At 39.7% G+C, this 26,801-nt stretch overlaps 3 protein-coding genes and 1 long non-coding RNA gene across 7 annotated transcripts; 3 read left to right on the forward strand and 1 right to left on the reverse strand.

Annotated features, from left to right (window-relative positions):
* Positions 1 to 1,208: 1,208 nt before the first annotated feature.
* Positions 1,209 to 7,240, forward strand: LOC120725192 (phospholipase ABHD3-like). Of its 2 annotated transcripts, none has more exons than XM_040017946.1 (9): positions 1,209 to 1,421; positions 2,944 to 3,104; positions 3,208 to 3,390; positions 3,528 to 3,573; positions 4,754 to 4,866; positions 4,998 to 5,171; positions 5,253 to 5,301; positions 5,392 to 5,557; positions 5,869 to 7,240. In XM_040017946.1, the coding sequence occupies exons 1-9, from the start codon at positions 1,302 to 1,304 to the stop codon at positions 6,075 to 6,077; spliced, it is 1,221 nt and encodes a 406-aa protein (XP_039873880.1). In that variant the 5' UTR covers positions 1,209 to 1,301; the 3' UTR covers positions 6,078 to 7,240. The 2 variants fall into 2 exon arrangements, with proteins under 2 accessions (XP_039873880.1, XP_039873881.1); XM_040017947.1 differs by lacking the exon at positions 1,209 to 1,421 and adding an exon at positions 1,471 to 1,803.
* Positions 7,241 to 7,697: 457 nt separating this feature from the next.
* Positions 7,698 to 13,037, forward strand: LOC120725191 (phospholipase ABHD3-like). Of its 2 annotated transcripts, none has more exons than XM_040017944.1 (9): positions 7,698 to 8,108; positions 9,031 to 9,191; positions 9,305 to 9,487; positions 9,625 to 9,670; positions 10,099 to 10,211; positions 10,344 to 10,517; positions 10,607 to 10,655; positions 10,748 to 10,913; positions 11,707 to 13,037. In XM_040017944.1, the coding sequence occupies exons 1-9, from the start codon at positions 7,989 to 7,991 to the stop codon at positions 11,913 to 11,915; spliced, it is 1,221 nt and encodes a 406-aa protein (XP_039873878.1). In that variant the 5' UTR covers positions 7,698 to 7,988; the 3' UTR covers positions 11,916 to 13,037. The 2 variants fall into 2 exon arrangements, with proteins under 2 accessions (XP_039873878.1, XP_039873879.1); XM_040017945.1 differs by having other exon boundaries at positions 7,698 to 7,876.
* A 123-nt stretch (positions 13,038 to 13,160) lies between these two features.
* On the forward strand, positions 13,161 to 26,085 carry prkg3 (protein kinase cGMP-dependent 3). Its single transcript, XM_040017943.1, has 21 exons — positions 13,161 to 14,407; positions 16,331 to 16,420; positions 17,797 to 17,859; positions 17,975 to 18,101; positions 18,185 to 18,351; positions 18,508 to 18,621; positions 19,592 to 19,697; positions 19,859 to 19,922; positions 20,062 to 20,139; positions 20,279 to 20,367; positions 20,980 to 21,045; positions 21,235 to 21,282; positions 21,429 to 21,470; positions 21,602 to 21,713; positions 22,212 to 22,348; positions 22,437 to 22,526; positions 22,673 to 22,814; positions 22,935 to 23,098; positions 23,313 to 23,429; positions 24,869 to 24,931; positions 25,642 to 26,085. Exons 1-21 carry the CDS (start codon positions 14,398 to 14,400, stop codon positions 25,772 to 25,774), a joined length of 2,022 nt encoding a protein of 673 aa, XP_039873877.1. The 5' UTR covers positions 13,161 to 14,397; the 3' UTR covers positions 25,775 to 26,085.
* Positions 17,843 to 25,758, reverse strand: LOC120725193. 2 transcript variants are annotated; one of them, XR_005694060.1, is made up of 4 exons: positions 25,636 to 25,758; positions 21,589 to 21,731; positions 21,348 to 21,478; positions 17,843 to 18,063 (listed from the first exon to the last, which is right to left on the reverse strand). It is a non-coding gene; the product is annotated as an uncharacterized LOC120725193 (long non-coding RNA). The 2 variants fall into 2 exon arrangements; XR_005694059.1 differs by having other exon boundaries at positions 21,348 to 21,731.
* Positions 26,086 to 26,801: the final 716 nt, after the last annotated feature.

Below are 26,801 nucleotides of genomic sequence, written 5' to 3' on the forward strand. Positions count from 1 at the left end.
ACGTGTCAACACTGATTCCTATAATTTATAATCCTTATCTTTATAATCTCTTCTGCTATTTGCACATTCTTTACTGTAAATTCCTAAGTTAATTTGTAAATTTTTGTAGTAAATTGTAAATATTGTAAAACTTTTCTTCTGTCATTTAATGGTCGGGCATTGTACAGCTACAAGCATTTCACCCCCATGTCATACTGTGTATGGTTGTGTGTGTGTGACAAATAAAATTTGAATTTGAATTTGATTGACCCTGTCTATATGTGCAAGCTGCCAGTTCCATCGGCCCTAATTCACTTTCTTACCAACAGAGATGCAGGATTTAAGCATTGAGTAAAGCCAGCAAGTTGGATGGTCCCTCCTCTCTTTAGTCCAGCGTCTATATTTTTTCAAATATTTGAAGTAATTTTACCAAGATTTCTTCCTTTATCTAAACTCAAATGTTTATTTTGCAATGACCCCGATGAAGGCCACAAGCTGAAACGCTTTGGTCAGCTAATAAAGTTTTTCCATAGTGCTTCCACCAGTCATTTAACCACACAGCAGTTTTTTACTTTGCTTCAGTCCAATTTAAAAGAACTGTGTTCATAGTAGATGGCAGCGTCCCATAATGTTCACGTCTGGCTTCTTCTTTACATGGTTACATGGTACAAGCTTTAATCTGCATTTGTGGATGACATGGTGAACACAGATAATCATTTCTGGAAGTTTCCTGAGTGCATGCAGTGATCTCCATGACGGAATCATGCCTGCCTTTTAATGTGGTGCTGTCTGAGGGCCTGAAGATCATAGACATCCAATAGACATCAGAATTATCCTTTGCATACAAAGATTTCTCCAGATTCTCTTAATGATATCATGTACTGTAGACCGTGAGATGTTCTAAATATTTACAGTTTTATATTGATGATAATTCTGAAACAGTTTTTTGCAGATTGGTGAACCTCGGACCACGGTTAATTCTGAGAAGCTCTGCCTCTCTAAGATGTTCATTTTATACCAAAACATGTTATTGACCTGTTTCTAATTAACCTAATTAGCTGTAAAGTGTTTCTCCAGCTGTTTCTTTTTAGTTTCGCCTTCTCATTTTCTTTTTTTGAAACGTCTATTAAATAAAAAATGAGCCACATTTTTTCATGAAACAGTAAAATGTCTCGGTCCAAGCTCCACACCAGCTGGTGGCGGTAATGCAATAATTTATTGTTCACCAAAAATAAAAGAAGAACGCCTGCGCGCTCTAGAGCTCAACGCTGAATGCTGGCGATGAAGGCATTAAACATTAGTGCACTTCATTCTGTCCTGTCATGTTTCTGACTCACGGGGAGGTATGGGGGACATACTGGGAGTGCGTTTTCACGCCGTTCACGGTGATCATCTGCTCCCTCACAGCCGCACTGTACTATCTGTGGGGCCGCAAGTGTCAGGTCAGATTCCGTGGTTACTTTATGCTGTTTCCTTTTCACTATGCTACTTTCCAATTAGTTACAAAAATTTATATGTTTACTTCAAAAAAGTTCTACTTTACCCCTCAGCTGAGTCTTGTACGCTTTTGCGAGATGTAGAATTAAGTCTGTTTGGTAAAGGGAAAAAAAATTAAACCGATCACACCACCGACCACAACTAAAGCTCAAGTTAGTCATCAGTCAACAGTAGCCTCCAGCAATCATGTAACCAGCAGCACTGGGGAGGACCCTGACTTTGCAGTGGATGAGCTCATGCACATCAAACTTTTGGAAGTACTCCTGTTTCTCTGGCACTAAAGAGAGGTCATTCATCAGCTTGTGCAGCAACACTGTAAGGACAAAGGTAGCCAGTTACATGTTAATCTTTGAATTCTGGTGCCTTCAGGCACAGGTGTATAAAATAAAGCACCTGTATGGGTCGTTCTGAAGTTTTCGTGAACTCAAGCGTAGCGATGAAATGGGATCTCGCCGTTTCCTTCCTCCTATATATTCCACAATCAATAATCGGTGGTTTTCACACAAAGTGGGAGTGTTTGGGAACCACAACAACGCAGCCAAGAAGTTACCGACCAGGTAAATTAGAGATCGGGGTCGCGTAAAAGTCGAAAGCTGCAGACTGACTGTGCCATCACAAAAAATGCGTACCAGGAGCTTCATGGCTTTCATACTTCCTGTAATCTGTAATCTGTAATATGTAGTGTTTAAAAGCAAAGACTCCACTCGAAAATTGCCAAACAAAAGGAAATGTGTTTGTGAAGAGTTTTTCGATCACCCTTTGCACCTAATGTCTCTCCTGTTTCTTTGCAATTAGACGGACATGTTTGCACTTCTATAACACTGGGTGCTTTTTCTGTGAGCTTATTTATCATTGACTTTGTTGTGTGACCTGTAAACAGGACGCGCATTTGTTTATGTGATACCATTGTGAGCCAGCAAAATGTGCCCCCATCTAAATCAACAATAGCTTTGATACTTTATTCCACAAAATTAAAGTCTCTCTTTTATTGATTTCATAAGTTTTGAAGATGATTATGGATATGAGTAACTTGGTAATAGACATTATATCAACTATATTCATATTAAGCACTGTGCTAAAGTTTAAGCACTTTAAGTTTAAGTATTGGCAGCTGAAGAATTTATCTATGTAAAAAATGCCAAAAAAATAAGCAAATATAACAAATTTCTGCACAGACTGTATCAAAGGGAAAAAAGGGAGTTTTGATCTAAGACTTATTTTCTGTATGTCAGCCACTCACTGATTACATGCTATTGTGTGACATCACATCAAAGTTTCCAAGTGCAGAGCTGGTATTATTCAGCACACTGACACTGCATCTACATACCACTGATACTGCCATTATTTTCTTTGTACCTTGTTCTGCTCGCCTGGTGTGTTTTGGATGTTTTCTTGTCTCTCACAGGTGTGAATGTATTAGCAGCTGTGCATTTTATAACGCCTTCATCTGGTCTTGTGTCCTTTCAGAGACCAGCTCTGGTTTGCAGTGAGGCTTTCAGTGCATTCCTCTTCAAGCACTGTCCTGTGGTAGCTGAGCGCTTCAGTCCCACTCCGTGGTGCTGGGGAGGCCGACTTCAAACGCTGGTCTTTGCTGTCCTCAAATCCAGACCCCCTGTCAGTTATCGCAAGTAGGAAGAAACCCTCTTTTTTTTATGTACAAGAGGGTTAAAAATCTTACTCTAAACATTTAATTAAATAATGAATATCTTGTCTCGTCCCTTCATCTCCCAGTGAGCTGATCCGTACAGTGGATGGTGGTCAGATCTCTCTTGACTGGTTGGACAATCAGGCCAGTGTGACCTACCCAGAATCCTCCACGCGTCCCACAGTGCTCATCCTCCCCGGGATTACAGGAAACAGCCAGCAGTCCTACGTGCTTCACGCCGTTAGCCAGGCCACACGCCACGGTTACAGGTCAGCTGCACTCCTCACACAAAATGAAGTGATCTTGAAGCAGCCCTAACAGGAAAGTTTACGTTAAGCAGGAAGCTTAATGTAGCTTGTGCCCGGTATTTGCCTGAAGCAGTTCTCATAAATACTTTCCTTCCTAGATGTGTGGTCTTCAACAACAGAGGTCTTGGAGGGGAGGAGCTGCTGGTAAGTACAATGAATACCTAATAAATTTATAGTTAAGTAAAATCTAATTCTCAAAACACTGTTTAAGAAAGAAGCTCATGTTCCAGAATGAACACCTTCAAGCTTGACTGAAATTTGCCCTCGTGGAGAAGCTAAATGCCTTCTGGAGAAAACTTTATGGTCAGATGAGATAAATATTAGCTTTTTGGCCATAATGACAAGAGGTGTGTTTGGAGGAGTAAAAGTGAGGATTTCAAATATGAAAACACTGTCTGGGGTTGTTTTCCTGCCAGTGGTGCGGGCACATTAAACAATGTGGATGGAATGATTCTAGTGTATCCAGAGAGTACTCACAGTGCTTCATTTGTTCCACTTTTTTCATGTTACAGCCTTATTCCAAAATTTTTATTTTTCACCACAAAATTCTGCAAAGTAGAACACCCAAGTACTTGTGAGTTTAATAATAAAAACATAATATGTACATAGGAATTTGCAGCCTTTGCTCAATACTTTGCAGAAGCAGCTTTGGCAGCAATTACAGCTCAGGTCTTTTAGAGTATGATGTTACAAACTTGGCACGCTAACCTTTAGGCAGTTTCTCCCATTCTTCTTTCTTCTATCCAGTTGGAGGGGGAAGGTTGGCATACACCGATTTTCTGATTTTTCCAGAGACATTCAATTGGTTCAAGTCTGGGTTCTGGCTGGTCCAGTCAATGACATTTGCAGAGTGGAAACCACTCCTTTGTTTGTTTGGTTGTGTGCTTTGTGTGCCTTGTTGGAAGATGAACCTTTACCCCAGTATGAGTTCCAGAGCACTCTGGGGCAGGATGTTTTGATATATTACTGCGTTTATCTTGCCCTTGACCCTGACTAATCTCACAAAAAACATCCGCACAATATGATGCTGCCACCACTGCGCTAAATTTGATGTCATGGTATTGGCTGCCTGGTTTCCTCCAGACATAAAGCTTGACATTGAGGCCAAAAAGTTCAAGCTTTTGACCCAACAAAACAATGCATTTGTGACCAGTTTTCTAAGATTAATTTCTTCAGGCATAATTGGTTTCAGTGTTTTTCTTAATATAAATATGGAGAACGTCATCCTCAGTGCACCATTTCACAGCAGTAATAGCACTAACAGAAGATCTGAGGCTTAAGCACTGCATGTAACTGCCCTCCTGTATCCCTCTGCTTGCTTCAGACACCAGTCACCTACTGTGCTGCCAATACTTCAGATCTTGAGTGTGTGGTGCAGCATGTCAAAGGGCTCTACCCCAGTGCTCCTGTGCTTGGGGCTGGTGTGTCTTTGGGAGGGTGAGTTGGTGCATAGTGTTTCCGCTGGCCTCCATTTCTGGACCTAGATTTGTCGTCTGTGTCTTTCCTCCATTTCTTTTATTATTTTTTTTCAACAATTTTATGATTAGTTTCTTTTCACCCTGCTGCAGCATGGTGTTGTTAAACTACCTGGCCCGTAAGCGCACCGAGTCAGGATTGGTTGCCGGTATAACCATTTCCGTACCCTGGGATGCATTGAAGTTCTCCAGCTCGATGGAGGAACCGCTCAACTGGCTGCTCTTCAACAGGCACATCACGAAATCCTTGCACCAAATTCTCAACAGGTCGGATAAGTTACGGTTGCTAAATCTACATTTGCGTTTGTAAATCCAGTTAAATAAAAAACAAAAATCTGTTTCTCACAGGCACAGGAAGATTTTAGAGAAAGTGGTGGATGTTGACTATGTCCTGAAGGTATGATACATTATTACTCAGTTTGTCAGTTTCTTAGATGTATAATTGACTTTCGATTCATCGTCATCTTGTTTTCACACCCTTTTGTAGGCTCGGTCAATCCGTGAGTTTGACGAACGCTTCACGTCTCTGATGTTTGGTTATAGCTCATGTATGGATTATTATCGCGATGCCAGCCCAGGCAAAAAGCTCCCCAATACAGCCGTACCCATCCTGTGTCTCAATGCCGCTGATGACCCTTTCTCTCCACAGACTGGTGAGTACACAACAGGAGAGGTGTGTCAGTATAAGCACTGCAAAGGGGAAATAACAGCTGTAATGGTTTACTCATAAATGCTGATTCAGTAGGCCTTGTCAGATTCGGCGCACAAAAGATAAATCAAGTTTTGTAATTGTTGAGAATTTATATTCTTCTTCCTAACATAATTCCTTTTTTTTTTTTTTTTAATGTAATCAAGGATGTTGAAGTCTCCGGGTTACAAAAGGTTTCCGATTCATGTGTCTGTTTTGTGTCTACTCTGCTGTCTGTTTATATTCATTTGGACTTTTTCTGTCCTGCTCTCACAGCCTTCCCAGTGTCTATAGTCCAGGATCTACCTAACGTCGCCCTGGTATTGACGGCACACGGGGGACACATTGCCTTCTTGCAGGGTTTTTTTCCTCGAGGTGAGAACTACATGGAGCGCTTGTTTGGCCAGTTTGTGCACGCAGTCTTTGAACACCAGGAGGAAATGAAGCAAGCCTGTGGTATCAGAGAGGAGCAGATGAAGGACTAACGAGCAATATGAAGGCACTTACACTGAAGTAATACAAGATTTGCAGCTTCAACTCTGCTCATCTACCTCATGACCTCAGGTTCATGTTCTGTAGACAGTCAAATTTTCCTATGATTACACTTTGCATGCTGTAGAGTGTGGATGGGACACCAGTGGTTAATGAGCTGACACTGTATAAAGACCAGCAACACCCTGTGTGGTGTTTCAGATAATTGTATCTGCTGCCATAAAGTGTAATAATGAATTGTAAGCGTATCATGAGGACCAGATCACTATGTATGTGTGCTGAATGTATTTTTATTAGCAGTAAACTGAACATCAGTTTTTTGTTTGTTTGCAGTGATTTCCATGACAGAACCATTCCTGTTTTCAATGCAGTGCCACGTGATGGCCTGGAGGTCACGGCCATTTAATACTGACTTTTTTGCACTTGTTCTCTGTGCACAGAGATTCCTCTAGATTCTCTGAATATTTTGATCATATACTATGATGAGATATTCAGCGATTTTATGTTATTCTGAAATTGTTTCACAATTTTTTGCAGATTGGTGAACTTCAGCCCATCTTTACTTCGGAGAAACTCTGCCTCCCTAAGATGCAGAAATATTCCTGACCTGTTGCTAATTAATCTAATAATTTGCTAAATGTTTCACTAGTTGAGAACAAGGGAACATAGAGTTTTGAAATTGACATCGTAGATGTCTAATATGAGGCTGAGGATTAGCACTGCCAGCCACCAGTATTTTTAGTGAATGGTAATTCACGTAATAGGGCTAGTGGCAATATTTTTATGGGTACTTGCACATTTGGTGTCAAGAGACATGAAGAAGGAGGAGAATGGAGCAAAGGCCACAACAAACTTTTATGGTGATAATAAATCAACCTGAGGGAAAGGTGGGATAAACAAGAGTAAGTTGAAGTGTACTAAAGGAGAAATGAGGTGAGGAGGGAAAAGGAGATACATTTGTACATACTGAACTGATCAGCACAGGATACACTGTTAGAAATATGAGGCAGAAAGAGGGCAATTCAATTTCATTCAAGTCCTCAGATGAAAAATAGATCTAATAAATATTTTAAAAATGCCAACTTATCTGATAAAAATAATTATTTTTTGTTTTTAAAGCCGTAAATAAACAGAAGTTTCGATCCAAGCTCCACACCAGCTCGTGGCGGTAATGCAATCATTTATTGATTGTTTTTGATTGACTCTTTATTTTGAACTTGTTGAAAAAGTATAACAACATAGAATTAAAACGAGACAAACAAACAAAGCAAAACAAAAGGAAAACGAGCAACCACAACTACAAATAACTTTCATGCTCAAAAAGGAGCAGGAAGAAACATAAGCTTATTTAATCCCACCCCCTTTTCCACGATCTTGGAAATCAACAGACTACAGAAATCCTCCTTACAACTACATTATATTTTACATGTATTTAAAAAAAATGTATATCTATCTTTCTATATATATATATATATATATATATATATATATATATATATATATATATATATATATATATATATATATACACACACTCATTTCCAATAACCCCATAGAAAGTAAAAGAAAAACTATATCTCCATATTTGTAGTTTACATGGATCGTAGCCATGACGTTGAAGTTGGAGCTTTTGTCCAATCAGGAGCTTCGCCTGTGAGAACTAGGAAGCAGCTGCTCCCGGAGAAAACACCAGACTATTACCTGATGGCTACCGGCGTCTAACGTAATATCGCCAAGGCTGCTGGGAAGAGTCGAAGTACAACATATTGAACGTTAGATGTTTCTGATGAAGGCAGGTTGTCGGGCATTAAATATCATATTCTTTCTGTCCTGTTATTCCGTTGTGTCGGTTAACGACGTCGTCGGCTAGCAGCTCAGCTGTCAACCGCACTGAGACCGTTGTCATGTTTCTGACTCATGCGGAGGTATGGAGAACATACTGGGAGTGTGTTTCCAGGCCGTACACGGTGATCATCTGCTCCCTCACAGCCGCAATGTACTATCTGTGGGGCCGCGAGTGTCAGGTCAGTCTCTGCGGTCGAAGTTAGCGGCAAAGACTCCGCCATACCCGCTTTGACTTGCAGTTTAGTTGGATTTTTAAAATGAAGATCACTATATCCTATTAACTCCTATTCGACTTTATCTGTGGTATTTTGTTTCTCTAATTAATTAAAAAACTGTTTTCCCATTTTATTTATTTACATTTTTAAGCTTATTTAACATTTCTTGGTCCATAATTTTACAGTTTTTAGTGTTTGGGTTCAGAGGTTTGTACTCAAAGCTCTGAACCTTTTTTTTTTTTTTAAATTAACTTTATTTTGTATAAAATTAAATCTGTAGGTTGTAATATTGTAATATGTGTATCATCTGTGTATGAGATATGATCTTTTATTCTACAAAATTAAAGCCTCTCTTTTATTGATTCCATAAATAAAACTGGAAGAAGATCATGGTTATGACTGATCATTTGGTAATAAGCAGTATATCAGCTTTATTCATAATAAGTGTTGTACTTAAGTTTAAGCAGCTAAAGTGAGGATAATTTCAAAGTATGGTCAATAGTAGAATTTGTTTATGTAGAAAATGCAGAAAAAATAAATCTCTAAAATATCTTCACAGACTGTAAACAAGAAAATATGAATTTTGAATTGATTATATTTGAATACTATTTTCAAATATCTAAAACGTTGGTAAGAGTTATTTTCTCATTGTTAGCTACTTGCTAATCAAATGCTATTGTGTAACATCACATCAAAGTTTCCAAGTGATGTATTTCTTGCAGAGCTGGTCACATCACATCTACATACCACTGATACTGCCATTATTTTCTTTGTACCTTGTTCTGCTCGCCTGGTGTGTTTTGGATGTTTTCTTGTCTCTCACAGGTGTGAATGTATTAGCAGCTGTGCTTTTATAACGCCTTCATCTGGTCTTGTGTCCTTTCAGAGACCAGCTCTGGTTTGCAGTGAGGCTTTCAGTGCATTCCTCTTCAAGCACTGTCCTGTGGTAGCTGAGCGCTTCAGTCCCACTCCGTGGTGCTGGGGAGGCCGGCTTCAAACGCTGGTCTGTGCTGCCCTCAAGTCCAGACCCCCTGTCAGTTATCGCAAGTAGGAAGAAACCCTCTTTTTTCAGTTCACCACTATGTACAAGAGGGTTAAAAATCTTACTCTAAACATTTAATTAAATAATGAATATCTTGTCTCGTCCCTTCATCTCCCAGTGAGCTGATCCGTACAGTGGATGGTGGTCAGATCTCTCTTGACTGGTTGGACAATCAGGCCAGTGTGACCTACCCAGAATCCTCCACGCGTCCCACAGTGCTCATCCTCCCCGGGATTACAGGAAACAGCCAGCAGTCCTATGTGCTTCACGCCGTTAGCCAGGCCACACGCCACGGTTACAGGTCAGCTGCGCTCCTCGCACAAAATGAAGTGATCTTGAAGCAGCGCTAACAGGAAAGTTTACATTAAGCGGGAAGCTTAATGTAGCTTGTGCCCGGTATTTGCCTGAAGCAGTTTTCATAAATACTTTCCTTCCTAGATGTGTGGTCTTCAACAACAGAGGTCTTGGAGGGGAGGAGCTGCTGGTAAGTACAATGAATAACTAATAAATTAGAATAATGTCAAATTAGTTTTCAAAAATCTGTAAGTAACATGTCAATACACTCTGAAGGACCCCAGTTGAGTGAGGAAAGTGAGGATTTTAGAGCGGGAGGACAGAAATGAGAAGTAGGAAACTGTGGTGGTCTTGAACTCTGATCCCCCCTGCAAGGATTCTAGCCTTTGGTAGATGGGTTGCCAATGTATTTAATCCCAATTTAAAACAGTTTCAGATTTAAAAAACAAACAAACAAACAAACAAAAAAAGTGAATTGAAAGTATTTTCTATGTGTTTATGTAGTAATTTAAGTTTTTCCACTGATACACCATTTCAGACCAATAATAACAATAACAGAAGAGCTGAGGCTTAAGCGCTGCATGTAACTGCCCTCCTGTATCCCTCTGCTTGCTTCAGACACCAGTCACCTACTGTGCTGCCAATACTTCAGATCTTGAGTGTGTGGTGCAGCATGTCAAAGGGCTCTACCCCAGTGCTCCTGTGCTTGGGGCTGGTGTGTCTTTGGGAGGGTGAGTTGGTGCATAGTGTTTCCGCTGGCCTCCATTTCTGGACCTAGATTTGCCATCTGTGTCTTTCCTCCATTTCTTTTATTTATTTTTTTTCAACAATTGCATGATTCGTTTCTTTTCACCCTGCTGCAGCATGGTGTTGTTAAACTACCTGGCCCGTAAGCACACCGAGTCAGGATTGGTTGCCGGCATCACCATCTCCGTACCCTGGGATGCACGTAAGTCCTCTGACTCGATGGAGGAACCGCTCAACTGGCTGCTCTTCAACAGGCACATCACGAGATGCTTGCACCGCGCTGTCACCAGGTTGGATACATTTGGGTTCATAAATTTTGTCTAACAGTTTTGCGTTTGTAAATCCAGTTAAATAAAACCCCAAAATCTGTTTCTCACAGGCACAGGAAGATTTTAGAGAAAGTGGTGGATGTTGACTATGTCCTGAAGGTATGATACATTATTACTCACAGTTTGTCAGTTTCTTAGATGTATAATTGACTTTCCATTCATCGTCATCTTGTTTTCACACCCTTTTGTAGGCTCGGTCCATCCGTGAGTTTGACGAACGCTATACGTCTCTGATGTTTGGTTATAGCTCATGTATGGATTATTATCGCGATGCCAGCCCAGGCAAAAAGCTCCCCAATACAGCCGTACCCATCCTGTGTCTCAATGCTGCTGATGACCCTTTCTCTCCACAGACTGGTGAGTACACAACAGGAGAGGTGTGTCAGTATAAGCACTGCAAAGGGGAAATAACAGCTGTAATGGTTTACTCATAAATGTGACGTTTTTCTGATTTTATGGTCCTATTCGAAAAAAACAAGTTGGGAACATTGTGTAAAATTGAATGCTTTACTGAAAGTTGTACAAGACATCATATTAAAAGTGTACTGCTAAAGAAAACACCTGGTGGAACATTAGTAACACGGTTGGGTATAAATAGAGCATCCAAGAGTGTCTAGGTTTCTCAGAAGTAAAGGTGGGGCAGCGTTTACTACTCTGTTAAAGACTACACGAAAAAATAGTTGACAGTAAAGTTTCTCAAAATAAAGCTGCAAATGATCTTGGAATTTTAGAGAATCAAGCAAACTCTCTGTATGCAAGTGACAAAGCTAAAAACCAAGGCTGATATCTTAAGGCCCTTAGGTGCCAGTGGGTTCATTGCCACAGACTCAGGAACACTACTGAAAACATATGTAAGCGAATACAGTTCAATACTGCATCCACACATGCAAGATAACACTCTCTCAAACACTTTCATCTTTGTGTGTGAGCTCATTTAAGATGGACTGAAGCGACGTCAAAACAGATGATTGAATTTATCTCTATTATATTAAGAAATGTCTCATTCTTTTTAGCACAATTCCTTTTTTATATGTAATCATGGACGTTGAAGTCTCCGGGTTACAAAAGGTTTCCGATTCACGTGTCTGCTTTGTGTCTACTCTGCTGTCTGTTTATATTCATTTGGGCTTTTTCTTTCCTGCTCTCACAGCCTTCCCGGTGTCCGTAGTTCAGGATCTACCTAACGTCGCCCTGGTATTGACGGCCCACGGGGGACACATTGCCTTCTTGCAGGGTTTTTTTCCTCTAGGCGAGAGCTACATGGAGCGCTTGTTTGGCCAGTTTGTGCACGCAGTCTTTGAACACCGGGAGGAAATGAAGCAAGCCTGTGGTATCAGCGAGGAGCAGATGAAGGACTAACGAGCAATATGAAGGCACTTACACTGAAGTAATACAAGATTTGCAGCTGCAACTCTGCTCATCTACCTCATGACCTCAGGTTCATGTTCAAGTCATGTAGAAATAAAAAAAATGACAGTGAAGTAAAATCACTAAAGCTATTTTGAAGTATTTAATACATTTTAGTCAATTTGAAAATATTGTTGATCAATTGATTGCTACCTACTTTCAGTCACAAAGGCCGTCCGTGCACCGCACACCTGTAGTATGTAGACTGCACTGTAGAGTTCAAGTGCTCTGCTTGTTGCTATTTAAAAAAAGTGAAGAGTTGGTTATTAAAATTAAAAACAGCATTATTGTTGTTTTCTTCTTGCTAATTATGTTTTTTTCCCTTTTGCATCAAATGCTTATTTAGTTTTGAGCCTTCAAGAAGTGTTTTCCTCGGGGTTTGTGGCATGCCTTAAAGGATGAAACTTTCCTGTGTTTATACCCTGCATGCTGTACAGTAAACGACACCAGTGGTAAATGAGCCGACACTGGGTAAAGACCATTAACGCCCTGTGTGGTGCTTCAGTATCTGCTGCTATAAAGTGTAATTAAGTATCGTAAGCATCACACAAGGACCAGATCAGCATGTACATGTACTGAATGTATTTTTATTATCAGTAGACAGTACATCAGCTTTGTTTTTGTATTACCAACAGTGCACTGATTAATACGTAGCTTTACTGTGCTAGGTGGTATTAGTGTAGGATTCATGCCATTTTTAAATGAAGCCACTGCTGGCTATAAAATGAAGTGTTTTCAATCATCGGCATGAAGAAAATAGGTGATAATGGTGCTAATTGGTGGCTTTTAATTGTCAGCGTGAGGGTGGATGAGAATTTAATTTTGCTTTTTCAGAAGTAAAAGAGGCTTTTCATGAATGTCACGAATCCATCAGCTATTTGCATGTTTACCACATTCACCTGCCTTTTAATATCTTTTTTTTTTTAAACTCACGCCTTATTTATAAACTTTATGTATGGGCTGTAAAGACAATCACGGTGTTATTGCAAAATCATGTAATGGTGCAATATTTGGGCATTGTATGTTCGATGGTGTATCTTGTAATTACACTACAATTAAAGGGTGATAAAGATCGACTGGTGATTTTTACATCTTGAGTTTGTCTGGAAGCTTCAAGTGTCTTCACTGCCATCGATAGCAAGTCGCAGCAGGTTTATTTTGTTATAGCACGTATCACCAGGTTTGACCTATAGTGGAAAAATGTTATAACCCATATGCTGCCTGTCACTGAGTTACCCTTCACTTGCACCGCTGAAATCCAAGGCCTTTAATCTCTGAGCGCTCGAGTCATTAATGTCGCAGATTAACCAGGAAGATATCAATAATTAACTGTGAACAATAAAGGCCCACGCCCTTTGTCACAATGCTAACCCTCTAACCTCATTTAGAGTCATTTGTGGCCTAGAAAACATTCAGTGGCATTTACTCTGTGGAAAAACAGGAACCTGAAGGAGTAGCCACTTTCCGAATCTGGCAGATAAAATCTACCCTAAAATAGTTCCACACTACCCCAGCTCTTATGTGAATGCAGCCATTTGGAAGAAAGGTGCTTGTTGCGAACACATTTTTTCTTTCTAAAGACAAAAATATGAAGGTAGAAGAGTGAGGACTTGTGCAGCTTTTATGCTTCTACTTCAGCTTTGTGGCAGCTTTTGAAGTGACTTGTTTGCTTGTGCTCCCACTTTAATTTCCTCACTTCTCTGTCATCTGCGTCAGTGAGAAACAATTATTGCTAATAAACGTCACAGTAATCACAAATCAGTTCCTTTTTTTTTTTAAGGTAACAAAATAATGTGAATGAGGGATAAAAGAAGCACCCTGGTACGCTTTTCTTCTACTTGCCCGATGTGTTCTTTCGGGATGAATAACGTGCTGCAACATCACACTTTAGCTGTGTGTTTTCTCAACTGAGCATAATTTTTACAGCCCAGCTTTCTCTCCAGCTCATCCTCCTCCTCCCTCCTCCTCCTCTTCTTCTCCTTCTCGTACTCCTGCTGCCTGTATTCCTCTACCTGGTGTGATAGGAGGAGCCTCAGGTTATGGTTAATGATTCAACACCAGAGCCGTGGAGATTGATAGATACAGAAAAAGAAGGAAAGATTTAGTGAGAGAGAGAGAGAGCTGGAGAGAAGTAAAAATAGTAAAGCTGTAGACGGGGAAATGTAAGCTGAGAAAGTATGCAGTGGCAGGAAAAGTAGAAGAAGGAGTATTGATAGAGAGTTTGCAGGCTGCATGCGGTGTGTCTGCTCAGGTGTGTCCAGTCTGTAGCTCATCTGGGGTTCAAGCAGGTCAGAAAAACTGCACAGAAAGCAAAAAACTTCTCTGCAGTGGAAAAGTGGATATCGTTGAGCAGCTCAAGGTGATTATTTGGCTCCTGTGATCCATGCGGCCTTCATAGGCAGGACATTAGATCACCTTGTCTGCTGATCACACCATGCCTGCAGGTGAGTGTGGCTTCAGTCTATTCGTCCACAGATTACGTGCAAATAGTGTCTCAGAGTTGTAGATTAGGTCAGACAGGCCGCCTTCAGGCGTTTATCGGTTCTTTAAATATATTACCGCTGTGTTTAAAGTACAGATCAGCATCGGTTCAGCTTAAGTTTTATTGGTTTTTGATTTACTACAGCGATTAACAAAACGTCATATCTGAGAAAAGGCTGCCTAATAAAGACAAAGCACATGACTTCCTTCCAGGTTTCTATTACAGAGTATCTTATGAGAATTCAGCTGTAGTTACACATGGCCATGAATTAATAATGAAGCAGTATGAAGTGGACTGTATGCTGGCTGTGTCAGTATAATGGTAGCTGGCATCATGTTCCTGCCGTGCAGCTGAAAAGCAGACACAAATATCTGTTTTTCTTTCTTTTTTTGGCGTTGTCTGCTTTAATATCATGTTTCCTGGGATCCTCCAGGATCATTTACAGAATATATGAATATACGCATGTTAAATAAATGTTGCTCACTTTTAAAGTTCATTCAGTATTTAAATAATAACCTGTTTTGTTTTTGATTTTTTTTTTTTACCATTGTAACAAAAATAACAAACATGGACCAATGAAACAGCAGATATTCAAACAGAAATACAGCCACCTACCTATCAGTTGCCCCAGGGCTGAAGAATAACTGAGCAATTTCCCCCATTGAGTGTCAGCCTGCAGGCACTAAAGGTTATCATCTCAATCAGCTCAGATTGTCTTTCTCAACAGCTACAAGTTCCTAGAAAGTTTACAAATTGTGTTTGTGCACGGCTCTGTCTTAGTGTGTGCTTTGGTGACAATTTAACGAACCACCCTGAGGCAAATCTGATATTCAAGTAAGCATGTAGGGACATATTTTTATGATCTGTGTAAACTGACTATTAAGGTCTTTTTCTTTTCTATAACACATTTATGAGCTCTGTGCACTGCAGTCACGTCGCTTTCTGTACTGAAATCCCTGGAAAAATATCTAGTTTAGGCCGCTGTACATGTCTTTTTTAAGTGCCCATGCTCCCTTGCAGAACAGGAGCTGTTTATATTTCCCTGTCACATTCTGCTGGTGTTTTACTGATCTTAGGCCTGTCCAATGTTCAGGGTGAGGCAGCAGTAACCTGGGGTCATATGATGTGTGCCGTGAACACAGGCAAACAGCCTCTCCAGCTGGGTTTTTACTGTGTGTTTAGTAAAATGGTCACATATCCAAGTGTGTTTGTATTGATTGGAGTGTTTAAAAAAAGAAAAAAGAAAAGGAATCTTGTTTGCAGAGGTTCTTTAAACAGGTCACCTCGATTAAGAGAGGTATTGGATCTGGCTTGTGGTTAACTTCATTGTTAATCTCATGCAGCAGTGCTAATGAATCTGTCAGTTAATATGACCTCCTTATGCATAGTCACAGAGGGTTTTTTATGTCTCACATTAGTGTAACAACCCACAACCAGCAAATATAAATAATCTGCATATAAACGCAAAGCCTGGAAAAAGCGATCTATCATTTAAAGGGGTTTTTATACAGCTTTGACAGGTTTTGTGTCATTATCAGTCACAGAAACTGTAACAGATCTTCAGCAAATGCAGGCAGGGTGTGACAGCACTCAGAAAGCACCCCGTTGACTGTCCATCATTAGTCTGCATTATTCAGCAGGGCTCTTGCTGTGTGCTGCCAGTGAAGTAGGGTTCAGTGCTTTGAGAAAAAGGTATCAACACAGTTACAGTTTAAATATCACCCTTTATGGCTTTGTGTGTAGGAGTTTCCACAAATATCACAACAACTGGGGCTACATTTTATGTCTGTGTTCAGGTGCATAATTTATACAACTTCTCGTTTTCCTGTTATATGAAATTCTCCCATAAATCTTCCTTTTTAAAAAAATCTTATTCCCTCTGTAGCTATGGAGAAGCAAATAGAGGAGCTGAAGCAGCAGCTAGAAAAGCAATGTCTGATCAACAAGGAGCTGCAGAGGCAAAATAAGGACCTAGGTGAGTACAACAATAACTATATAAGCTTTAAATATTGTAGAGACTTCATTGTGCAATAGCAGGTTCATTGAGGTGAATATTGGGATATATATGAACACATGAATTAAAGGTGGAGCTCTTAAAGTTCTGAAGGTTGAGTTCAAATTTAGAGAACCAGAATGAGGCCTTCACATGACTTTTACTTAAGATGTGGAATCAGTGGAACTTAGGTAGACATGGTCAAGACAAACGGCTGAAGCAGTTTGAACAGGAAACTTCATGTGCTCACAGAAACTGGATTAGAGAAGATTCCCTGGTCGGATAAGTCTCCACTTTTGCTGCTTGTTTTGGATGGTAGATGGTCAACATCAACATCAAACCATGGATCCATGATCTGGTGATGATGGTGTAATGGCATGGGAGATATTTTCTTGGCACACTTTGGGTGCCTTAGTATTAGATCTTATCATCCTATTATGACCACATGTCCATCCTCTGGTGGCTAATGTGGCATGTCATAAAGCTCATGTCATCTCAAACTGGTTACTTGAACATGAGAGTTTCACTGTACTGAAATGTCTCGTATGGTCACCTTTGGGGTGTGATGGAATGGGAAAATCATGCCATGGATGACATGTGACAAAATCATGTGATGCTGTCAGGTCAATATGGAATAAAGTCTCTGAGGATTGTTTCCAGCACCATGATGAATCTATGTAATGAAGAATTAAGACAGCTCTGATCCAACCCAGTACTAGCAACATGTACCTAATTATGTGATTGATGAGTGTAAAATGTTGGAGGGATGCAACTAAAATTTTAGACTTTTTTTTTCTGATCATGGCCAGAGATCAGTTATTAGCATGGATCAGTTATTAGCATGGCCCCACTGTACATAAAACACAGAGTACACATGTAGAAAACCATGCAGTTACTCATTGGTTTATGGGCTTAAACCACAATGAGAGATGGATCAGGCTGATAAGTGGATGACATTATATACTCATGAATGGATGACATTACATACATTTATGACTTGTCAGTCATAAATGTATCCATGCCCAATGTATGCTTTATGTTATTTGTCTTTGATTGTGATCTTAATTGACAAAAGTGACATCAGTATGTGACTCAAAGACTCGAAACCAGTGATTCATAAAATAAACTCACTATTAAGGTATTTAGTGAAGTCATAAATCAAGAGACAACTAGGGTCATTCTAGGGTGATTCATTACGTTTGCATTCAGAGGAGTGGACCCCTGCAGGCCATTAGAGAGAATTTACGTTGGCTTATGTTTCAGACCCATATCCATCTTTTATATACAAAGCACAGAAATCGTCACTTTTAATGTGTTTTGCACATTTAATATGTGTTTTTTTTTCTTCACATTCACAGAAAAACGACTCACCGAGAAAGAGAAACTCCTGCAACAACTGCAGACTCAGTATCATGATCTCGGTAAGCAGCTCTTCACGGGAACACAGAACAGGGACACATCTACTTATCCACTTACACACATGATTGATGCGATTTCTAATGGCGATCTGTAACCATCCATTTGTTTCTGTTACAGACTTTCCCTCTCAGACCGGTAATGAGATTGAACCTGAGGTCAGGAAGAGCCGTGCAGCTGTCATAGCTTCAGAACCAATCCCGGAGAACCTGGAGATTAAACGGGCGAGGGTGAAGAAAAATGTCAGGTCAGCATCAGCACCTTTCCAACAACTTATATAATACCCAGTTTGTATGTTGTAGATGACTTCTTTGAACTTTCTATCGGCAGTGAGACGAGCCTAATTGTCAAAGCTATCCAGAAGAATGACTTCCTGAGCCGGTTAGATGATGAGCAAATAGCCATGATGGTGGACCTGTTAAAGGTATCTCACTTCAATCCTGGAGATGAAGTCATTCAGGAAGGCTCTGAAGGAGACAGCATGTACATTGTGGCAGGTGGGCACACACCTTAGTATGAATGTCTGTCTTTTTATCTGCGATTGCTCCATGTATATATGGAAGATTTGTAAAACTGGGTTATTAACTTCTTACAGCATCATTTCACAAATAAGAAAATTTTAATATCAATTTTTTTTTGCACTTTCTTTATAGCTGGTGAGCTTTCTGTGAGCCAGTCTGGCCGTGACCTCCGAACTCTAACTAGTGGTGATGTTTTTGGAGAGCTGGCGATTCTGTACAACTGCAAAAGGACAGCAACAGTCAAAGGTCAGCCTGTATAATGATGCCTCCTGGAGGGTTTTGCATCCATTATCTCATATGTTCTACATATGAGATAATGGATGAACTTTTTGACAGAAATACATAGCAGTACATTGGAGGAAAACTGCCCAGCATGTTAACAACAAAACGTCAACCTAACTCTAGAGCATGGTGGGGAGAATATCATAGTTTGCTTTGGTATTTGGACACATTATAGTCACTGAGGGGAGAACAAACTGACTAACAATAACACTTCTGAAAAAGAAGAAACTCTTATTTTGAAAGGACCCAAACAGTATCCTGATTGAAACTGGCTTAGTGTGGTTTTGGGACTGGTTGTCCAAAATCCCCAAAATGGATGCAGAAAACATGTGAAGGATGATGTTGCTGCTTATCACAAATGCTTGGAGTCACATTTTGATATAATGAACATGCCTTGTGCTATGAAAATTAGCAGCTTTTTCGGACAATGAAATGTAAAATGTGACAAAACCAAAACAATAACATAACTTAACTAACATAACAGTGACAGAAAAAAATAATAGCTTTTTAGTCACAGTAGTTTTGTAACAAAGGTGCCTGGTTCAGTGTAGAAAAAACAGTGTGTTCAAGTACATCCCTTTACAATGCAACCCACCCGTGGGAAGGCAGTTTTCTCCCATCTGCAGCAAGCTTGTCTCTCATTTATCTCACTTTGTCATATGAGTTCTGCGATGGTAATAGAGTGCATCTGGCTATGGTTTTATGTCATTTATTTCAGATTTCATCTATTACATCTGAACAGTATTTGTGAATTTTCAATCAAACCAAACCCCAATCATTTTAAAGGTTCAATCAGTTTTTGTTACAGTTGTATGTAATTAATTCAAGAGTTCAAATGTCTTAATCGTAAAATATGCTTCAAAGTTAACTGAGTCCACTACTCTTTTTTATTTTTGTTTATTTTTATCTCTATTATTGTGCGCTCATATTGCAGCAAAGACACCTGTGCATCTGTGGTGCATGGAGCGACAGACCTACAGAAGCATTATGACCAACAAGTCCAAGAAGAAACGAGAACAGCTCATGGGCTTCCTGAAGACGTGAGTTTCTAGACTCTGCAGCCATGATAAAACTTTCATCCCGACTCCTCAGATTCTCTTTGTAACTCTATCATAACAGTTTTGGTATTTTTCGCTGCACTAATGCAGCAAATGCTTCCCCTATTTCTAATTTTCTCATAAATTCCCACTTGCCATTTCAGGGCCCACACTCTGAAGGACCTGAATGATGTCCAGTTGTCCAAAATCATTGACTCCATGGAGGAGGTGTGCACCTCGATGTCTTTTTTTGCTACGACACAACAGAATCAAATACACTGAACACAAGGATGTTTTCTTTTAGCTCTTGGAGTGAATCTGAAAGTACATATTTTTTTAATATTATTTTTAATTCTGTCTCTTCTAGGTGAAGTACCAGGACAAAGATGTTATAGTTCGAGAGGGAACAGAAGGAAACGCATTCTACATCATCCTCAAAGGAGAGGTAACGATATCTTAACGTGCGTCTTTGGCCAGTCACACCCCGAGTTTTTATCCAGCCTATTTCACAAACTCATATTTCTCTTGTGTGCATAACATTTATTCTTTCCGTTTGTTTGCCTGTGTACGTGTTTCCCCTTCAGGTGTTGGTGACTAAGAACGTGAACGGTCATCAGAAGCAGATTCGCAGGATGGGAAAAGGGGAGCATTTCGGGGAACAGGCCCTCATACGGTAACCATGGAGACACAACACATGCCTGAGGACATTTGCGAGAGCCTCGTGCAGCGCGATGTGCTCCTCGCGCCTTCCTCAGCTGCTGTCAGCTGTGACATTTTTATTTTGCAGATTCTTCAGATTATCCTCCGAATGCTCTCTGGTGACGGAAACATCACGTTTTTCCCTAAATTGCACAGTTCTGCTAAGATGCAAATGAGCCATTGAAGCAAATTTATTGCTGTGGCTGTCAGTAGAGGTGCATGCATACAGAAACACTGTGTGTGTGTGTGTGTGGGTGTGTGTGTGTGTGTGATCCTCTGGTGGAATAACAGAGGTTGTTTTGATTATACAAGGAGGATATTGGATTTTTAATAAATATCAAATATCATCTAGCTTGTGTTGTCTGCCTCTAATTTGCAGGACATGCAGCACCATCGCAATTTCACTGGGAATTATTTTTCTCAAAATAATGCAGTACTTTTTCACATTGCATATTTTTTAATCTACATATTAGTATTTGCTAATATATGTTATTCAATTAAAATATCTCTATGAGGTTCTCTTTCTGCAGCTGTATTCACTGCATTTCCACAGACTTGAATTTTGGCAATGCTTTTTGTCTTGCAGCGAGGTCTTGAGGACAGCAACCTGCACTGCCGACGGCCCTGTTACCTGCTTCTCCATTGACAAGGAGTGAGTCTGACCCAGCACTCAATTCCGACAGTAACCGAATGTGATAGTGTGTTCGCTCAGGCTCTGCAGTGACAGCTGTTGCTCCTGGAGAGGACAATTCTTCGGTTGCTTTACAGTGTGTTTGCTGTCTGTTGTGTTTTCCCACTTGCTTACAGATGCACAGCTTGACTAATGATGCCTTTTGTTTAGGGTATTTGAAGAAACAATTCCCGTAGAGCACCTGGAACTCTTTGATGAGTATGTATTGAAAAAAAAAGCACTGTTGATTGCATAACCACAATTTGTTTTTTCCTCCACCTTACCGAGAGTGTGACGTGGAGGTGAAATAGACTGCCCCAGTTAGTTTCCTGCTCATATCCTGTCAAATGTATTTTCACTTCCAGCTCCAAAGTGATGCAGGAGGCGCAACCTCCAGAAAAGTCGAGGTGAGTGGCTGTTGAAGGTGAAGGTTAAAATATGTTACAAAATCAACAATCAGTCACCAGAATAAGCTCATTAAGCAGTTATTAGTGAAAACAAATCTAAAAAATAAAATAAAATCACCACTCTTTCTCAGCCCCAGTTCCACTCTGAGGTTGAAGGATCTGGTTCCAGTCTTCTATCAGGAGGGTCGCTATCAAGGAGATCCTGTCACACTTGGAGTTGGAGGATTTGGCCGTGTGGCGCTGGTCAGTTGTGCATCTTGTCTGGGTTTAAAAACACACACACAATATATATATATATATATATATATATATATATATATATATATATATATATATATATATATAATTATTATTTTTAACATTTATTAGAAAGGTAGAAACTACAGAGGTAGTTTTCACCACCACACCAGAACAGGGTTAACACAGTCATAATGGATGATGTATTATGGTCCCATGTGTCACAACCGTTTGAGCTATCGAAATGGAAAAAGGACATAATAATTATAGCCATGTTTACCCTGCACTGGCATGTGGAAGTTGCTGTTGTAAAGAGAGGCTCTGTCAGCCTACTGTAAACACTGATGTGATGTATAAGGTAGTCTGTGAACTGCTAAAGGTAATTACTCCCACAGTCAGAAAAAATTTATAATTTGTTACCTGACATGAGAACTTAAACATTTCACACATTGTCCCTGGGGTTGTAAAATATTTAGCACTGATGACTGTTTTTGCTCTTCTAAGATGACCACCCTGCCCCATGGAAAATATTACGCCGTGAAGCGAGTCAGCAAGAAGCACATTGTTGCCAAGAGACAGGAAGAGCACATGCTGTTTGAGAAGAAGATCCTTAAAGCTGTGCAGTGTGAATTCATTGTCAGGTATCAAAGATATGTGGACTGCAGTGTTTTAAATCCATCGGTTGAGCGCAGAGCACCTGAAAATGTTTTCTGCTCTCGCTGTTTCTAGACTTCATGGAGCTTTCAAAGACACACGATACATCTACATGGTGATGGAGTTCTGTAGTGGTGGGGAAATCTGGACCAAACTCAAAGAAGTGTAAGACGAAAAGTGAAATCATGCTCTATATTTGGAGTTCCCAAGTTAAAATACATACTTTTTTGTAGAAGCTGTAGCAGATGGAAGTTTACAGAAACTTTTAAGAAAACCGTTGTCCAACTTAATTACATGTTTGTGAATGTTAGAGGTCGTTTTGACGAGCCTGTCGCTGTGTTCTGCACTGCCTGCGTGGTGGAGGCCTATGCTTACCTCCACAAGAAGAACATCATGTATAGAGACCTAAAGCCTGAGAACCTGATGCTGGATGCGAAGGGCTACATCAAACTGGTGCGTCTTTAGCTGTAAACAAGTTTCTAAAGCAAACAAACTTTTTTATAATGTGAATTTCAGTTAATGAAGACTTTATCATCACATTTGATTCTTGTGTGGGTGCTTGTCACCATCCAGGTTGACTTTGGTTTTGCAAAGGAGCTGGTTCGGGGCGAGAAAACCTACTCATTTGTTGGTACTCCTGAGTACATGGCTCCAGAGATCATCAAGAACCAGGGACATGACTTTGCAGTTGACTTTTGGTCTCTTGGCATCCTGATTTTTGAACTATTGGCGGGAAGGTAATAATAATGAGAATAATAATACTTTTTTTTTTTTTTAACCAACAGAGACATAAAATAACCTTAATGTTTACCAGCAGATGGCAGCAGCACTGTATGGCTTTTTCAGAGCTCAGTGTCTCACAATTTCAGGTTTCAGTCTTTTTAATACCATTCAATAAAAATTAAACATTTATTAACAACACGTTTTTTTTTTCTGTTTTCAAATGGTCAGCCCTCCCTTTTCAAGCTCAGAGCCCCAGAAGATTTATGCCAAAATTTTGGATGGGGAGCTCCATTATGCACCTTATATGAGCGAAGCAGCTAAGTCCATTATCAGTAAACTGTGCAGGTAAGAACAGCTGAGTTTATTGAGAGCACATAGATTACATTTTCATATAGGTCACTGATAATTGTACAAAAAAGAAAAATGGAATTAGACCTTATGAAAATTTCACTCAGTGGCAACTTCATTATCTACACCATCCTAATACTGGATTAGACCCCTTTTTGTCTTATTTGTGGCATAGATTTAACAAGGTGCTTAAAACACCCTCAGAGATTTTGGTCCATATTGGCATGACAGCATCACACAGTTACTGCAGATTTGTCAGCTGCACATCCATGATGTGAATCTGCTGTTCCACCACATCCCAGAAGAGCTTTTTACACTAAGATCTAGTACCTGTGGAGGCCGTTTGAGCACAGTGAACTCACTGTAATCAGTTTGAGATGATTTGAGGTTTGTGACATTATTGCATATTAGCTTGCAAGAAGCAGCCATGAGAAAATTGGTACACTGAGGTGTTAAAGGGATGGACATGGGTAGTATTAATAGTCAGGTAGGCTTTAGCATTTAAAACAGAGATTTCAAAGTAATTTCTACATCGTGGGCCACAGTTTGATCTTAAGTGGGCTGGACCAATGAAATGTGTAAAATTACAGAAAACTATATCTAGTAGTTCACTGCACACACTGTCCCGTAAGTATACAATATAGTTTGTCAATGTGTGTTTTTGTCTGTTTTTGCTGACTGTGAATTCAATGTAAAAACTGATATTTCTATAGAAAAGTGGATTTAATTACTTAAGTATAGTATGGATGGCTGTAGGGAAGGTCTTTATCATAAGCTGTAAAACTGATGAGATTAAAAGTTTAAAAGTCTCTAAATTTATGCCTTTTAGTGGACTGGATTGGAGTCTTTGCCGATTCTGGTTGGTCCCCGGGCCTTATGTTTGACAACCTGGTTTAAACACAAAATTATTACAAAACTATCGTTCGCTGGATATTTTCTCTTTTTTGGACCATTCTCTGTAAACTCTAGAGATGGATGTGTAGGAAAAAATCCCAGTAGATTGTCAGTTACTGAAATACTTAGACCAGCCCGTCTGGCACCGACAACCACGTTCAAAGTCACTTAAATTACCTTTCTTCCTCATTCTGATGCTCAGCTTGAACTGCACGTCTAAATGCATTGGTCTGCTTCCATATCGTTGGCTGATTTGAAATAGAATTCACAAGTAGTTAAGCAGGTGTATCAAAAAAAACTAAAAATCCCCCAAAATCTGGTCGGTGAGTTTTCTTGTTTGGAAATGCCACAGTGCCTCAAAGTACAGTGTGAATAATGAAAAATGACAAAAATGTCTGAAAAACAAAGCATTCCATCATTAGATGCATTTGTATTTATATAGAAATATATTTGTAATAAAACACACCTCTTGAAAAATGAAAGCTCATGAAACCAAAAGCAGTTTCTGAACTGCCTTCTCTCTGAATTATGCATTTTTTCAGACCTCGGCCTGGTCAGAGATTAGGAAACACCAAAAATGGGATCAAAGATATCCGGCATCACAGGTAACCATGGCAACACTCTCTTCTTTGGTCACCTACTGCTGCCTGTACTGTAGTACATTACACTACACCACCAGTCTGAACCACTGGTACAACCAAGATGTATCCATGCTTTCACGTTGTTTATGCCAGATTCTGAATCTACTATACAAATGTTGCATCTGAAATCGAGAACAGAAAGCTTTTTTCCAAACTTCCATCATCCAATTTTGGTGTGAATTGTAATGTCAGTTTCCTGAGCTCTTCTGCTTACCTTGGTTGTAACCAGTTGTTATCTGGTTTACTGTAGCCTTCCTATCTAACTTGAAGCAGGCCAGCTGTTCTCCTCTGACCTTTGGCATCAACAAGGCATTTTTGCCTATATTGAACAGGCAACAGTAATTTTATACATTTACTAATCTGTAATGATAAACATTATGCACCTTTCCACCTCAAGTGCATAGCACATACGATGCTGCGTAATTATTATAGCGGTATTACTATAGAGTGAGTACATTTACTACAATAAATATATACTATGTGAAAAATAGGGAAGTGATTAGCAGTCTAAAGTTCTTTATACAGAAAAACAGCATGGGGATTTTGTCTTTATAGATTATGTTTCTACACTGCTGATTGAGCCTTTTTACCTTGTTATTATTTTATGAGTATAAAACCATGTTTAATAATAATAATAGTAATAGTAATGACAAAATCTCCTTTTTTACCTTCAGGTGGTTCAGCAGTATGAACTGGCACAAGCTGCGTGTGGGTCAGCTTGAGGCTCCCACAGCACGGCTTATCCGCAAGGCAAGTCAAACCAGTGTTACTCTTACATGGAAAGCAGAACCTTTTTTTTATGTTTAGAGAAAGTGAAACAAAAGAAGGACCGCAGGCAGGATTGTGTGGAACAAATATTACTGGTTTTCGCAGTGGCTAAAGAACGTTTTGATACATGAAACCCACTGTGTATTCAGACTATATTAACAAAACCTGGGTCTGAAAGGTTATTACACACTGCATGAACATGAAAAAATAGAAAGTCCAAATGGAAAACAACCCTAAGTTTTTCACCCTCATATCATTACTGGCCCCAGAAAGGAAATTAGCCTATCGTAGTTGCTCCAGTTTCTTGCTCTTCTTGTCCTCATCCTCTTCCTAGTCATGTGTTAAGATTTAAAAAAAACAACAACTGTTGGATTATGCTTTCAAATGAACATTTAAAAATATTTTTACTAAATGCTTCATTCAAAAGTAAATGCTTCTTTAAAATAAATGATCAACTCCCCAAAAATGTTGAATTTTCTTCATTGGGACTATGTGGGTGTTATTTCGTCACTAGCCGAATTTTGTTAAAATGAGGGGATTTAAGAGTGCTTAATATTACTGATTAGAAATAGATTACGGGATAGGCTGTTTTATGAGCTTCATTAACATTTCATCCTCTTTCAGGGTCCCTGCTACATCAACTTTGATCGCTTCCCTCTTGATCAGACGAAGGCAGAAGAGGAGTTCTCTGGCTGGGACCGTGACTTCTGATTCTGCTATGTTAAAGGATCAAGAAGAGATCCCCATATAGGATAATTGTAGGTGGCCTGAGCTGGGGCCAAAACAGGGCTAAAGTCATATGAGGGTGGGAAGAATTTCCTGTTTGGAAAAAACAAAACAAACAACCAAGTTGATTTAAATTTGATTATTGGAGTGAAACTGTATTGAATCATGCACTTTAGACGTGTGCCGAAATTCCTCTTTTGCTATTCTAAAACAACCATAAAGGTGGATAAGGGGCAAAAATATGTAAATGTGTTACAAGAACATGGTACAACATTTTGTTTCCAAATACAGTCCAAGTCAATTTGGTGTCTGGTGGAGAAGTGCCAATAACAACATCTAT

Source organism: Simochromis diagramma, unplaced genomic scaffold (assembly GCF_900408965.1).
Source record: "Simochromis diagramma unplaced genomic scaffold, fSimDia1.1 OVJJ01000802.1, whole genome shotgun sequence".
NCBI lineage: Eukaryota > Metazoa > Chordata > Actinopteri > Cichliformes > Cichlidae > Simochromis > Simochromis diagramma.